Consider the following 16025-nt stretch of genomic DNA (forward strand, 5'->3'; position numbering starts at 1 on the left):
TACTTCTAGTGTATTTTTCATTTCAGTTATTGTATTGTTCATCTCTGTTTGTTTGTTCTTTAATTCTTCTAGGTCTTTGTTAAACATTTCTTGCATCTTCTCGATCTTTGCCTCCATTGTTTTTCTGAGGTCCTGGATCATCTTCACTATCATTATTCTGAATTCTTTTTCTGGAAGGTTGCCTATCTCCCCTTCATTTAGTTGTTTTTCTGGGGTTTTATCTTGTTCCTTCATCTGGTACATAGCCCTCTGCTTTTTCAACTTGTCTATCTTTCTGTGAATGTGGTTTTTCTTCCACAGGCTGCAGGATTGTAGTTCGTCTTGCTTCTGCTCTCTGCTCTCTGGTGGATGAGGCTACTAAGAGGCTTGTGCAAGTTTCCTGATGGGAGGGACTGTACATAATTTGTTAAATTCCTGGATATAAAGTTTCTAACATTTATTATTATATGCAAACTCATCTAAGACACTCAAACATCAAAAGTTAAAAAGGATAATAAAAGTGGTAATATGAAACTGAATTAAATCATGAATATAGGAAGACAATACTATAGCTGTTCAAAGTGAAGTTCTTATCATAAAAGTTCCATTCATAAGAAAATGCTAAAGAGGCTTCTAAAATTAGTGACTATCTAAAAGCATAGATTAACTAAATTATCCTACTTAACAGAGAAGAGTAAGTCATGAAAAAAAAGGTACTTAAAAAAGGGAAAACTGAAGAATCGGAACCAAGCTCCTGTATTCAGCTTCTACCTGAAATGCTCTGAGCTATTGTATAATGAGCAGTCTGTTAAACAGTCTAGGTGTAGGTCAATAAGTGCTAAACTACTCAAATTGCTTCTAGGCCTTTTAAAGCACCATAAAAGAACAGTGTCCTATAATTTATACCTGTACTTTTACTATTCAACAAAGCAATAAAATCCACTGAAAGATATTTAAAAATCACTGTGCATATGTAACAGACAAAAAAAAAAATTAAAACATATCTCAATGACCAGCTTGCAATTTCTGGGCAGGATCAGTTTCACCTGAGAAACAGAAAAACAATGGACCAAGAATTCATGTTGTACTAGGAAAATCAGTGAGAGAAAAAATAGAGCAGGATTCTAATTTCCTGTATGTGAACAGAACTTAGCCTGTGAAGACATTACAACAGTTTTCAAGTCTACCTGCATACATTCCTACTTCTTCAAATCCACACGCCAACAGAGAGACATACCAAAACACAATTCTGTAACATCTTGCTGCTTAAAACCCAGCAACGACTCCTCAGTGTCCACAAAATCAAACCTAAGATCCTTAATGTGACTCACATGACCTAGATTCTGCCTAGCTCTTTATACTGTCTTGTGCCACTTCCTGCCTCACATGTTGTTCCCAACATACATCTATTTCTCATAGTTTTTGTGATGACACACTTTCATCCCACTTCATTATCAATCTCCTTAGCTGCCTCCATCTATGCTTGAATTCTAAATTTTGGAAAGCTCAAACCTGATCCTATAACCTCTACAGTTTGTTATCAACCAGATGATCTAGTTCAATCCTATGGCTTTAAACATCATGAATATTAAGATGACTTCCAAATTTATATCTCTAGTCTTCACCTTTACTCTAAATTCCATATTCCTCATTCTACCTGACATCTCAATCCCCACCACTTCCAATCTCCAAACAATTCCCCTCTCTAGTCATCCTCATCTCAGTAAATGGTACCATTAGCTTTCCAGCTGCTCAAGCCAAAAACCTAGGAGACATGTTTATTGCTTTTTCTCTAAGCTACGTCTACTTCTAATACATCAGAAGACCTTGGTGCTAACTCTAAAGTGCATCATCAATTTCTCCAGTTCTCTCCATCTCCTCTGCTCCTCCATGGTACAAGCTTCCATCACCCCTTGTATACCAGTTGCAATATCCTACTAACTGGACTCTCTGCTACTATTGTCTCCCTCCAATCCATTCTTTACAGAGCAGCCAGAGTAATCACTTCAAAATGTAAACCAGACTGTATCCCTTCCCTGCTTAAATCCCTGTAAGGACTTTCTATTACTTTTAGGAAAAAAAAACCCAAATCCTTATGATTGTTTAAAAGTACCTTCATAATCTGGCCCTTGCCTACCTCTCCAATTTCACCTCAAACCATTTTTTCCTTGAATAATATGGTTTTCTTGATAACTAAGTTTCTTGACAATATTTTCACCTATCTTCCTTAAGCATACCAAACTCCTTCTCTACCTTAAGATCTTTGTATTTGTTGTTCTATCTGCCCCCTAAATCTTGGAATGGTTGCCTCCTTAAGTTTTTCAGGTCTCAGTGCAGATAGATGTCATCTATCTGATAAGGTATCCACGATCGCCCACTCTAAGAAACATCCCCCAGTTTATCATGCACTGCTCTAGCTCCTCTTGCTCCTCTCTTTCTCTCTGTCTCTGTCTCTGTCTCTCACTCTCTCTCTCCCTGACACACAAACACAAACACACAAGAATGCAAATTTCATGAGAATGGAGCATGTTCATAGCTGTAACCACAACTCCTAGCACAATGCCTAGACTATATCAGGTGATCTATAAGTATCTGTCAAATAAATAAATGAATGAATGTCTCTGCTAAATCAAGCTAACTGCCACAGCTCATAATGCTATTCCTTCTTTAGTTATTTCCTTCTACTAGACAAGTACACTATTTTATTTGCCTTTAAATCCTCTTTATACCTTTAAGCCTTCCATATAAAAGTTTATAATTCCTTCCACCATGATAGTATATTATTTCACTTACCTCTAATCTAACTAATAATTTTAAGCCTATCACATAATAGGAACATATAAAACTTTGTATTCTATTTTGAATTATTTCTCCTCCTTCTTCTAAACATAACTAAGAGCATCTATAATATGCTCTATAAAATTTTGACTTGCTTATTCTAGGATCTAGCCTTCTAGACACTGTTTTTATGAAACCTTCACCTCATTTTTTTATCTTTGTCTCTAATTATGAGCTCCTCTATCATATGTGAGAGTGTGTGTGTGTGTGTGTGTGTGTGTGTGTGTGCGTGCTCCTAATTCAGCTCTAACTTCATACTTCAGCATCTTAAAAGTACAACCCTGGAAGTAACAGCATGAATTATTTAAGTTTAGTTTTATTCTAATAAGTCACATCATAAAAGAGACCACAAATACTTCTGAAAATAATAATAAGCATTATTGTTACTGTTTCATTACCACAATATAACATCGAGTCCAATCATGAACTGATCAATTGGACTAGATTTTATAGACTTCCTTATAATATTGCAATTATATGATATTTCTAAACAGTCAGTACAAATACAGTAAAAGAATAAATAAATTGCTTTGTGATTCTCACCTCTGGCTTCCGTTCTTGTAGCTTACTATATTGTAAATTTGCATTACCTATCTCTTCCACAGACTGCGGCATAATTGTTAAGACTGCCATAGCTTCAGTAACGAATGTATCAATTTCATGTAAATGAGCTGAAATAGGTAACATTGGAATATAAGAAAAATTATTATTATCACAATATTTAATTACATAAATTCTAAATCAAGGAATGTTAGAAGTAATCACTATATGAAATACATTAAATCCTAAGTAGTCATTTGCTTTCATAAAGCAAAATTTAAAATGTAGAATAAGCAAAGAAATTTCTTCTCATGAAACTGTAATTGTTTTACATGACACTTACAATTTTTGAGAAGAAATTTAAAATGTACTCACTTTTAGTAAATTTTACTCAAAATTGGTAACGTTTTCAGTCTTTTAAATAATATGCTAAAACACCACAGCTTAAAGGAAAAAAGAAACACTGATATTTTGTAAAATAGTACAGGTATACCTCATTTTATTGTGCTTCACTTTATTGTGTTTTGCAGATATTGCATTTTTTACAAATTGAAGGTCTGTGGCAACTCTGCATGGAGCAAGTTTATCAGTGCCATTTTTTCAACAGCATTTACTTGCTTCATGTCTCTGTGTCACGTCTTGGTAATTCTCCCAATATTTCAAACTTTTCCAGTATTAATTACATTTGTTATGGTGATCTGTGATCAGTGATCTTTGATTCTACTATTGTAATTGTTTTCGGGCACCATGAACCACACCCACGTAAGACAGTGAACTTAACTGAAGAATGTTGTATATATTCTGACTGTTTCACCTCTCTATTCCCTGAGACACAAAAATATTGAAATTGGGCCAATTAATAAGGCTACAACGGCCCCTGAGTATTCAAGTGAAAGAAAGAGTGACACATCTCTCACTTTAAACCAAAAGCTAGAAATGATTAAGCTTAGTGAGGAAGGCACATCTAATGATGAGACAGGCCAAAAACTAGGCCTCTTGCACCAAACAGTTAGCCAAGGAAACGTTCTTAAGGGAAATTAAATATGCTGTACTCCAGTGAACACAAATGATAAGAAAGCGAAACAGGATTACTGTTTATATGGAGAAAGTTTTAGTGATCTGGATAGAAGATCAAACCAGCTACAAGAGCCCCTTAAGCCACAGCATAATCCAGAGCAAGGCCCCAACTCTCTTCAATTCTGTAAAGACTGAGAGAGGTGAGGAAGCTGAAGAAGAAAAGTTTGAAGCTAACAGAGGTTGGTTCATGAGATTTAAAGAAAGAAGCCATCTCCACAACATAAAAAGTATAAGATGAAGTAGCATGTGCTGATACACGAGCTGCAGCAAGTTATCCAGATGATCTAGCTAAGACAGTTAATGAAAGCTGCTACAATGAACAACAGATTTTCAGTGGAGATGAAGAAGCCTTCTATTAGAAGAAGATTCCATCAAGGACTTTCACAGCTAGAGAGGAGTCAATGCCTGGATTCAAAGATTCAAAAGACAGGCTGACTCTCCTGTTAGAGGCTAATGCAGCTGGTAACTTAAGTTGATGCCAATGCTCATCTGCCATTCAAAAAATCATAGCACCTTTAAGAATTATGTTGAATCTATTCTACCTGTGCTCCAGAAATGGAACAACAAAGCTTGATGACAGCACATCTGTTTACAATATGGTTTACTGAATATTTTAAGCTCACTGCTGAGAGCTACTGCTCAGAAAAAAAAGATTCCTTTCAAAATACAACTGCTCATTGACAATGCACCTGGTCACCCAAGTGCTCTGATGCAGATGTACAAGATTCATGTTGTTTTCATGCCTGCTAACACAACATCCATTCTACCTCCCATGGATCAATAAGTAATTTCAACATTCAAGTCTTATTATTTAAGAAATACATTTTATAAGGCTATAGCTGCAACAGAGTGTGATTTCTCTGATGTATCTGGGCAAAATAAATTGAAAATCTTCTGGAAGGGATTCACCATTCCAGATGAGATTAAGAGCATTCGTGATTCATGGCAAGAGGTCAAAATATCAATGTTAACAGGAGTTTGGAAGAAGTTGATTCCAACCCTCATGGATGACTTTGAGGGATTCAAGACTTCAGTGGAGGAAGTAACTAAAGATAAGATAAAAACAGCAAGAGAACTAGAATTAGAGGTGGGGCTTAAAGATGTGAATGAATTCCTGCAATCTCATGATAAAACTTTCACAAATGAGGACTTGCTTCTTATGGATAAGCAAAGAAAGTGGTTACTTGTAATTTTGAGAATCTAGTCCTGGTGAAGATGCTGTGAAGATTGTTGAAATGACAACAAAGGATTTAGAATATTGAATAAACTTAGTTAATGAAGCAGCAGCAGGGTTTGAGAAGGCTGACTCCAATTTCGAAAGAAGTATTACTGTGGGTAAAATGCTATCAAACAGCATGGCACGCTACAGAGAAAGGAATAGTCAATCGATGCAGCACACTTCAGTGTTGTCTTATTTTAAGAAACTGCCACAGCCACCCCACACTTCAGCAACCACCACCCTGATCAGTCAGCAGCCATCAACGTCAAGCCAAGACTCTCCACCAGCAAAAAGATTATGACTCACTGAAGGCTCAGGTGATGGTTAGCATTTTTTAGCAATAAAGCATTTTTTAACTAAGGTATGTAAATTGTTTATTCAGACATAATGCTTACTGCACACTTCACAGACTACAGTATATGTAAACATAACTTTTATATGCACTGGGAGACCAAAAAATTCCCACGGCTCTCTTTATCACAATATTCTTTATTGCGGTGGTCTGGAACTAAACCCACAATATCTCCAAGTTATGCCTGTAGTCATTTGAAGAGATAAGGATAAATACATTATACCAGAATTACCTCCTTTCTCAGTAGCATATGCAACAACCTGATACTAGCTCACACTGCAAATAATAAAAAATGCCTTCAATTTTTAGACCTCTCAGGAGTTGAATATGGAGTTTCCTACTTTATTAAAACTACTTTAAGCACATTTTATTTCATATTTTTTCTAGATTATCTTTTATTTTAATCATCATTGAGATTCATATTTCATACCTATAAAAATGTAAAAGTGTCTTTACCCTGAATGGACTTCTTCAAAGAAAGAACAAGCACGTCAAATAACTTCTGGATGAGATCATCAATCACAGTCTTCACAGGGTTGCAATTAATATTTAAACAATCTACCTTGACAGTACTGAAAAATGCCAAAGGACATATTTTGACATGAAAAAGACTAACTACAGGAAAAGAGTCTCATTATAATATGATTTTGTGTAATACATTTTACAATATCACCCAAACATATTATTGTGATCTTTAAGCACATTTAGATTTCATTTAGCAAAAATGCCTTACACATTACTAATATGAAGTTTTTCATTAAACAATGATTTTGTTATAATTCTACAGTTTTTAATAATCTAATGTATCAGTTTTTTTAAAAAGCAGCACATTACGAATTACTAAACTATCAACATGAATATATTTAAATTTTTACATGCTTTACTTGTCACAGCATGTAACGTACTTATTTAAAGATTTATAAAATAAATTATTATCCTGTAGTCAAAGTACAAGCAATAATGATAGGGAAAATAAAACAAACATAGAAAGTGAATATAGATTATGAAGACACTAAAGCAATAAAACATACCATTTTATATCTATCTAATTCACAAAAATGCAATGAATTGTTAATTCATATCTTCAATCATGTGGGCAAATAGAGAACTCTCAGAACTGTTGGTCAGAGTATAAAACGATACAACTTTTGCAAGGGCAATTTACCTATATCAAGTAATTTTAAAATAGGTATATTCTTTAATCTTAGTAACTTCACTTTTAGAACTTATCCTAAGGAGATTTTCAGGGCAGACTCCAAGGTTTACATACAGGTATCTTCTTTAAAGTATTAATTATAATAGTGAAAACATAAAAGTAAACTAAATACCAGAATAGCTAAATAAATTATAATGTATCTCTACAATTTAAAATCATATTTTTGAGGACCAGATAATGACATGGTGAAATACTAATGATTAGTGTTAAATAAATAGCAGGATACAGTATGATCCAAATTTTGTAAGCAGATGTACTAATATGTCCAAAACATCAAATATTAACAGCAATTGTCATTATGCCTTTTTATATTTTAAAAAATTTATAAAACAGATGTACTATTTTAATAATCAGAAAAAAGGCATATATTTTTAAGAACATTAATTCTTTGCATGGTACTCTGAATGCAAATTATAATGTTCTAAACAAACAGAAGCTGAACCAGAGTCATTCATCTTAGTAAACCTCATATTTATCTTAAATTATATAAAGTAAATAAAAAGTCTGGAAATTTTGGTCAAAAAAATTATCGAGAAAGACCCTTTTGGGGGCTTCCCTGGTGGCGCAGTGGTTGAGAGTCCACCTGCCGATGCAGGGACACGGGTTCATGCCCCGGTCCGGGAAGATCCCACATGCCGCGGAGAGGCAAAAAAAAAAAAGACCCTTTTAAAAACATAGAACCAGGTGATAGTCTTAGAAAGCAAGTTATAAGTGTTAAATAAAGTTTCATTATAAAAATACAATTTTCTCTTAAAGTTTTATTTATTTATTCTCAATCACCCACTAACTGGAGAGGTTTAAACTCCGGTTCTTAACGACCAAAACCTGAGTCAATTTATCTTATACATGAAGTTATTTGATTTTTGAAATCCTGACATAAAATGTCTAAATTTCTAACATTTGATATATGAAAATAGATGATTTTGGTAAACCTAAAAACATTATACCATATTTTACTAATGAATTAATACATAAAGTGATATGATTACAGCAGAGTTGTATACACTGAATCTTGTGGACAAGACTAATGTTCACCTTTCAATTGAAAATATTATTAATGTGCAATTGAGGCTCCATTCAGCCATAGATAGAATGGGATGGACATAGATGGCCTACCCAAAAAGTATATCCTTACTGCAGTATCTGAAATACATCAACAGAATATGGATTTTCTAATCTTACAGCATATTTCCCAAAAGTACCCATAAAATAATTATCTGTGTGTATATGTATGTGTGTATTAGCTTAGATGAATACATGTTAACTTATAAGCAAGAAACAGAAAAATGAAATATGGCATGTAGGACATATGGCATTCTTTTTGTTTTGTTTAGCTTTGGCAGGGAAGTATAAATAGAAACCCCATCTATAGAAAAGGACAAACAAATAGCAGTAGCAGCAGTAGAGGTCTTGGGCAGTCAGGTGACAGCATAAAGTCAAACAAAAATGGGCTCAAAGAGAGTATCCAACAGAGAAATCTCATGTTCAAACATTACAAAAACACTGTCTTTTCCTTACTTCAAAGTAACATTAATGGCACTATCATTATCCTAGTCATCCAAGTTCAAACCTTCAAGTCATTTGTCTCTTCTCCATTCCTCATCCCTCATCTTGCTTCAAAAGTAAGACCCCTTAATACCTCATAATATTTCCTCCTCCACATTTTGAATACCAACAACTTGATTCAATTAATGATTACTGGGCTTCTGGATGAAGACAGACGAACCTCTCTTCCTTCAGGATCTCTTGATTCTACCATACAACTCATTATTTCCAGATTAACATCCCTAATGTATAGCTTTGGTACTAACACGCTTCTATTTAGAAACTTTCAACAACTAATCATTCTAACATGAATAACATCCAAATGCCCTGTTTTAGAATGTAAGACTCTCCCAAATCTGTACTTTATCTACCCCATTCCAGAAATATTCCCTCTAGTCCCTAATAAAACATTAACTCTAATCAAATTCTCAATTAACCAACTTCTGTTTTCAGTATATAAATCCCTCTCCTGAGAGACTCTGCTTTAACCTCCAATTCTCATTTCTACCCATCAAAATCCTATTTCAAGTATTTCTATCTTAATGAAGTTTTCCCTGATTTTGCCACAAATGGATGGGATGTCATCATCCTGTAAATCTCCATAGCCTTTAGTCCAGTCTCTAATATGGAATATAGACTATTCTATCTAGTATTAATAACAATTAATAACAACTAGCATTTATTGAGAACTTAACCTGTACCATTAATTTACATGCAAATTACTCATTTAATCAGCAAAACACTGAGATAAATAATATAGTTGTAATTACTTTAAAGCTGAGGAAATGGAGGTTCACAGGGTCGAAATGACTGTCAAACTCATGCAGCTAGTAAGAGCCATCTACCTCCAGAGCCCACTCTCTCAACGCCTGCGTGTACTTGACTTAATCATCAAACATACTTGTCTTATTGCACTATGAGAGAGCAAGCAACTTCATCTCAGGAACTCTGTCTTCATCTTTCTACTCCCACAGGACAAGGTTTTGCATATTGTAAATGAGCACCAAATAATTATTGAAAGAAAGAACAAATGGACTAATAAAAGTGATATTATACTTTATAGGTAATATATACACAATTAAACAAGGCCCTTCCTTCCCAGGGCTTATTGCATAGAATGGTTTCAGTGATAGGAATTTCAGAGTGAGGGGGATATTCTGGGTTATGAAATGCCCCTCAGAAGGTCTCCTCCACATTTAGGGCAATACCCAGATGCAGCACTATTTTGTGTGCCTCCCAGGGCATTTTGAAAGAGGGCAGAGCCATACAAAATTGGAGTCAAATGTCCTCCGGTATGCTCTCAGTAGTAGACTCTTACCATTCTTAGACTGTGTGCGTACACATCAAATATTAGATCCTCACACCAGATCTGGAGAGAAGCCTCTTCCCCCAATCTGTCCTATCCAACTAGGTCTCAGCCAGCCAAACCTCTAGAAGAGGTTTTCTTAGTCTCAGCAATTCTCTACTCAGATGATTCTCAAGTGTCATAGCTGAGCTCTAGAGGAGGTAAGACCGATGACTGGACTTCAGTACCACTAAGTGAAGAGTACCCATACTATCCCATGGCAAGAACTGCTATGATACATAAGTACTACTTTAACTTCTGTATTATACCTTGGAAGTCGTTCTACTTCTTTCCCTTTTATTTTCAGTGCTTTAAAATTTTTCTCCCAATCATGTACTGTAGAAAGATGCTTTTCCACTAGAGCTTCCATATCAACTTGCCCAATTACAATCCATTCCTGTATAAATGGAAAACATATTATTAAAAAAATAGAATAAGTTACCATTTAAAATATTAGAGTCCAACTATTAAAAACAATAAAAAGGGGCAAATGTGAGGTTTCAAATAAATTTCAGTTTAAGTATGTAAATGTAATCATTATCACATAGCCTACAGAATGAACAGGAAAAAAAAACAATACATAAAAATATACTGATCATAAAAATTTTTGAAGAGACTGCAAAAAACTTTTCTTTAGATTCTCTTCTCAAGTTTGATGTGTCAAAGACAGAATCACTTCTGCAAAGCCAAGAGCTACTATAGGCAACAAATCCGAAAGTATCCAGATTCAATTAATTCCAGAAAAATAAAATGCAGAAGAAGCACTGCAGTGGCAGTTAAGAAACTTGATGAATTCTCACTCATATGCCTCAGGGTCAATCAAATGAGCAATAAATGCATAGGGGTTTATCTCTAGACAGTTAGTATGATACACCTTAACAAAAGTAAGAAATTAAATCATCTCAATTTCATTAACGTTGAGTGCTTCCCTCCATGGATTACTCTCAATCCAAAGAATAAAGAAAAGGATATATTTTCCTGAAAGGAATTAAAAATGACACAACATTCAGAAAAAGAAAAGAAAGAGAAACTAGTTTCTCAATCTTCAAATAGAGAGAAAAAAATTTACGGTAACGTTTTTCTCATCTATAGCATAAACCTAGATTGTATATGAATTCTAAACTTTGGCTCTCTGGTTTGCATATTTTTACTTTATGCCACACAAGATAATTTGTTGATTTGTACATTTAATACTAATTCAATCAATCAGATGAATATTACAATAGAAGGACAAAAAATTACATGTTCCATACCTTATGTTGATGTAAAACAGCTGACAATCTCCTAAATAGATCTTCTGCTTTGCTGAAAATAGTCAGAAATCCACTTGCATTTCTATCAATCATAATAGAAAAAATAGATTCATCTCCTGCCTCACCCACTCCCTTAAACTGATTAGGAATGCCGATGAATCTCTTCATTTCTCTATAATATTTAGCCCGAATTTCTTCAAAAGGAGGCTTGAATTGTAATCGTCCTTGTCTGAAAGCAAATAAATAACTTTAACATATAAATTACTGGAAAATTATAGATTGAAAATTAAACTGGGTTTTAAAAATCTTACTTGTATGTTAAGTCTATATTTATTTCTGGCAGGTTCTCATTAAGTGCTTCTAAGCCCATCTGATACTGATGTTCCAGAGCTTTGTACAGTTGATGATTCCAGTGCTGTTTCCATGCATGCATGTCACTTGCTTGGAATCCCTAATATGTTATATTCACATTTTTTATTTAATAATTAGGTGGTAGAATGGGTTTTCATTTAATGCTTTCATATCACATTTGGTAAAATTATAAGCAAAAAAACCCTCATCTTAAATATCTTAAAACATGTAATTCCTTAATTGCTACTTGTACATATAAAGTCAAATATGAAAATCTCTAATCTTCGTGCTTATAAATAGTACACAAAAAGATCAGAAAAATTTTAAAAATCAAGTTAATAGTAAATGCATTTTACATATGGACTTTATTTTATGACCCTATTAAAACAACAACAACAATAACAGGAACAATAGTTTATTTTGTAAATTTCTTAGTCCTTTTTCAAAAATTCCTATCAAGTATAACTCTTCTATTCCCTTCACTCCCTAAATAATCCATTGCACATTTAAAAACATGATAAATTTAAAATACAAGAATGCACAGTATAGTTTACATACTTTTTTGCTTCCATATAACCATAAACATATCAATTCTAATACTTTAATTTTTATTTTTTTCTTAAACTTCTAAGAGCTGAAAAATATATGTAAATGTTTAAGATACTTACCTCATATTCCACTAGATCCCTTTATCAACTACTAGGTAGAGTCTGTGCTAACTACTTTTGTACAGATCATCTCATATCAAAATGCATGTGGAACTGACATTTTACCCAAAAAAAAGAAAAAATTCTGAAACAGAGTTATTTCAGTCATTAGGCTTCTGCCTAAACTTAACTATGTCACAACAGACGTAACAATCACCTAAAAGAAAACTAACAAATGATAGATATTTTAGCACCATGTCAGAGAAACTATTTACAAAGTCTAAATTGAGGGATCTGGAATCCCGTAAGACAAACAGAAACATATTTTTAAACGTAAATGCATTGCTAATTTATGGTCTTTATATATAATTCAGTCAAATTCTAAATTTATGAGGAATTCATTAGTAAAGATTTACAGATAACCTTTATGAACTTTTCATCAATTCATATATTCACATTCTGAAAAGGTCATATTACAAAGTGTAGACACAAAGTAAAACACACTTTACCTGTGCTTCTACACTTGCTAAGCCAGTTCTTAATTCTTGTAATCCATCTTTCCACCGCTGTTGCTGCCGAAGCAAATCAATGTTCATAAGAACTACCACCTATTAAAAATTAGAACATAATAATTTCAGTAGAAAATCTTGACAGGCACCACCTTACCCAAGTGATAAAGGTTAACTCAACCTTTAATAAGACATATCAATACCTGATCAATGTACTGAGAAAGGCAAAATATCACTTCTGTGGTATTCCTACCAAAATTGTATAATCTCAATCTAAAATGAGAAAGCATCATATAAAACCAAATCAAGAGACATTACAAAATAACTGACCAGTACTCATCAAAGTATCAAGGTCAGGAAAAACAAGGTAAGACTGAGGAGTAGGAGACTACAGAGCCTCAACATTTAAATACAAGGTGGGATCCTGGATTGGACACTCAAAAAGAAAAAGGACATCAGGGAAAAAGTTATAAAATTCAAAACAGTTTATTTCCTAGTTTTGATAAATGTACTATGGTTACATAAGTTGGTGACAGTAGGGAAAGCTGGGTGAAGGGCAAATGTGAACTCTTTAAACTATTTTTGCAAATTTAAGTCTCAAATTATTTCCAAATAGGAAGTTATTTAAAATTATAACCTAATTACTTTTAAAATAATACTATTCATAGCTTATTAAATTTTATAAATAAAATATACCTTTTCACAAAATGTAATGTGCCATTTTCTCAGTCTTCTATTTTCAGTGGCAAGTCGTTCAGCAGCATTTTGGAGTTTTTGGATGTAGCCTTCTAATTCTTTAGGATTATCCCAAGTAATTTGTGACTTTCCCCCACTTCCTGCTTTTGAATTCTAAAGTACAACAAATGACATTTAGTATTTAACACATTTCTTTTTTTGAAAAGATTCAATATTCTACATCATTAGTCCAATTATCCCTAACATTGACCTGCAATAAAAGAGCACACAACAGTTTTTTCCATTTTATAAATGATAGGCATTCTGCCCAGAATTGAGTAGCCCCATTCCTTCCAAGTTCTCTCTCTTACAATTAAAACACCCTGGACATAACACAACAAACAAGCATAGGAACACTAAAAGATAGAAATAAGAAGGTGGACTGCCTAGAAACCTTGGGAATTGAGGAACAACACACCTGGGTTCCCTTAATGTCTCCCTTATATCCCGGACAGGATGCTAGAGAAGCCTCCAACCTGGAACCACCCCCAGAGACAGACAAAAAAACCTCCAGAAGAAGCCTGTTCCCTCTATCCACAGGACCAGGAAAACAGTGGCCTAATGACAGAAAACCTTTTTAGCAATATGCACCCTACTCCAACTCAAACCAATAGAAACCCACCCCCTTCTTCAGTTTCATTGGGATCAGGAAGTGAGCTGATCTTCCATCCCCTGCTTATGTCACTGGGGCTTAACAGAGAGCTGAGCCTCTACCCCCATTATGGTGCAACAGAGCAGTGTGAATCAGCCCTCCACATCCTCCCAATCATGTCAATAGAGCTTAGAAGGGAGCTAGGCTTACACTCTACTTGGAGGCAACAAGACACTGCCAATTGGAGTCCCATTTTCGTGGGAAGGTGTCAATAGGGGAAAAGGGGGCACTAAACTTCAACTCCACTCATCTGAAAAGGAAGCAGTGCAAGTCAGTGTTCCATTTTTGTCAGGATGGTATCTGCAGAGCCCAGCAGAAATTTTAACATATATACTCACCCTGTCCTCAAGCTGTACCTCACTGTTTCAGAGAGAAACAATGCATCACTTAGAAAGGAATGCAAATCTGAATGGCAATGGATTTCTCAGCTAAAACCATGAGGGCCAGGAGGAAGTGGAACAACATTTTAAAGTGCTAAAAGAAAACAACTGTCAGGCTTCCCTGGTGGCACAATGGTTAACAATCCGCCTGCCAATGCAGGGGACCCGTGTTCGAGCCCTGGTCCAGGAAGATCCCACATGCCGCGGAGCAACTAAGCCCATGCACCACAACTACTGACCCTGTGCTCTAGAGCCCATGAGCCACAACTACCGAAGCCCATGAGCCTAGAGCCCATGATCCACAACAAGAGAAGCCACCGCAATGAGAAGCTCACGCACTGCAACAAAGAGCAGCCCCCACTCGCCGCAACTAGAAGAAAGCCCATGTGCAGCAGGAAAACCCAATGCAGCCAAAAATAAATAAATAAAATAAAATAAATAAAACATTAAAAAAAAAGTAACTTAGAAACAATTTCCCTAAAAAAAATAGACAACAACTGTCAACCATGAATTATATATCTGCTGAAAATATCCTTCAGGAATGAGGGAAAATAAAAACATTCTCAAACAAAAACTAAGAGAATTTGTCACTAGCAAACCTACTCTTAAAAGTATGACTAAAGGAAGTTTTCTCAATAAGAAGGAAATGATTTTTTTTTTAAAAAAGCGTGGAACTTTAGAAAGGAAAAAAGAACATTGGGATGTGGAAAACATAAATAAAAAATAAACTATCCTTCTCATGAGTTTCTTAAATCATATTTGATGATTGAAGCAAACCCCATCTGATGCAGTGTTTCATGTATGTAAAGGTTACTAAATATTTAAGACAAATATATAAAAATGAAGAGGGTAAAGAGACCTAACTACAAGTGAGGTTTCTATACTTCACTTGAACTGGTATATATTAAGGCACAGCAAGTCTCTGGCATATAGTGACCCTCAATAAACAGCTGATGAATGAATGACATTAAACAATTATAATAAATTCAATAGAATACTCTGTGAATCAGTTCAAAAAATATTTACTGAATAATTACTACACACTACTGACTGTTGTATCACTAGAGTATAAAAATAAATAAATTATAGTTCCTGCTCTCCAATATAGAGAGTGGCCAGGGGAGTATTAAGTACTTTAGTGTTCCTTCTCCTGCTATCTTAGTTTTTGTCCCCTACTATATCTCATTTAACATATGCTAAATATAATTATTTACTTCTCGCAACCCAATTTCTCAAAATAAGCTTCCTCTTCAGAAATATCAACAGATGTAACTTTGAATACATTTATTAGAGAAGAAAGGGTTCTGAACATTCTGATTTAAAACATTATCTATTAGGTGAAAAAGTTTAAAAATAATAAAGTATTATCCCATTTTCAAAAAGTACA

The 16025-nt window shown here is 34.3% G+C and overlaps 1 protein-coding gene across 1 annotated transcript in view; it reads right to left on the minus strand.

The window, feature by feature from the left end:
• The window catches only part of DYNC2H1 (dynein cytoplasmic 2 heavy chain 1), a 387388-nt gene that overhangs the window by 343075 nt on the left and 28288 nt on the right, over window positions 1-16025 (minus strand). Inside the window, exons 14-20 of the mRNA XM_024115318.3 lie at window positions 13568-13720; window positions 12872-12970; window positions 11676-11815; window positions 11365-11593; window positions 10381-10508; window positions 6462-6577; window positions 3361-3488 (exon numbers count right to left, since the gene is read on the minus strand). Of these exons, the coding sequence (XP_023971086.1) occupies window positions 3361-3488; window positions 6462-6577; window positions 10381-10508; window positions 11365-11593; window positions 11676-11815; window positions 12872-12970; window positions 13568-13720 (993 nt within the window). The remainder of the gene's footprint in view (window positions 1-3360; window positions 3489-6461; window positions 6578-10380; window positions 10509-11364; window positions 11594-11675; window positions 11816-12871; window positions 12971-13567; window positions 13721-16025) is intronic.

The sequence above is a fragment of the Physeter macrocephalus genome, chromosome 16 (assembly GCF_002837175.3).
Source record: "Physeter macrocephalus isolate SW-GA chromosome 16, ASM283717v5, whole genome shotgun sequence".
Classification (NCBI taxonomy): domain Eukaryota; kingdom Metazoa; phylum Chordata; class Mammalia; order Artiodactyla; family Physeteridae; genus Physeter; species Physeter macrocephalus.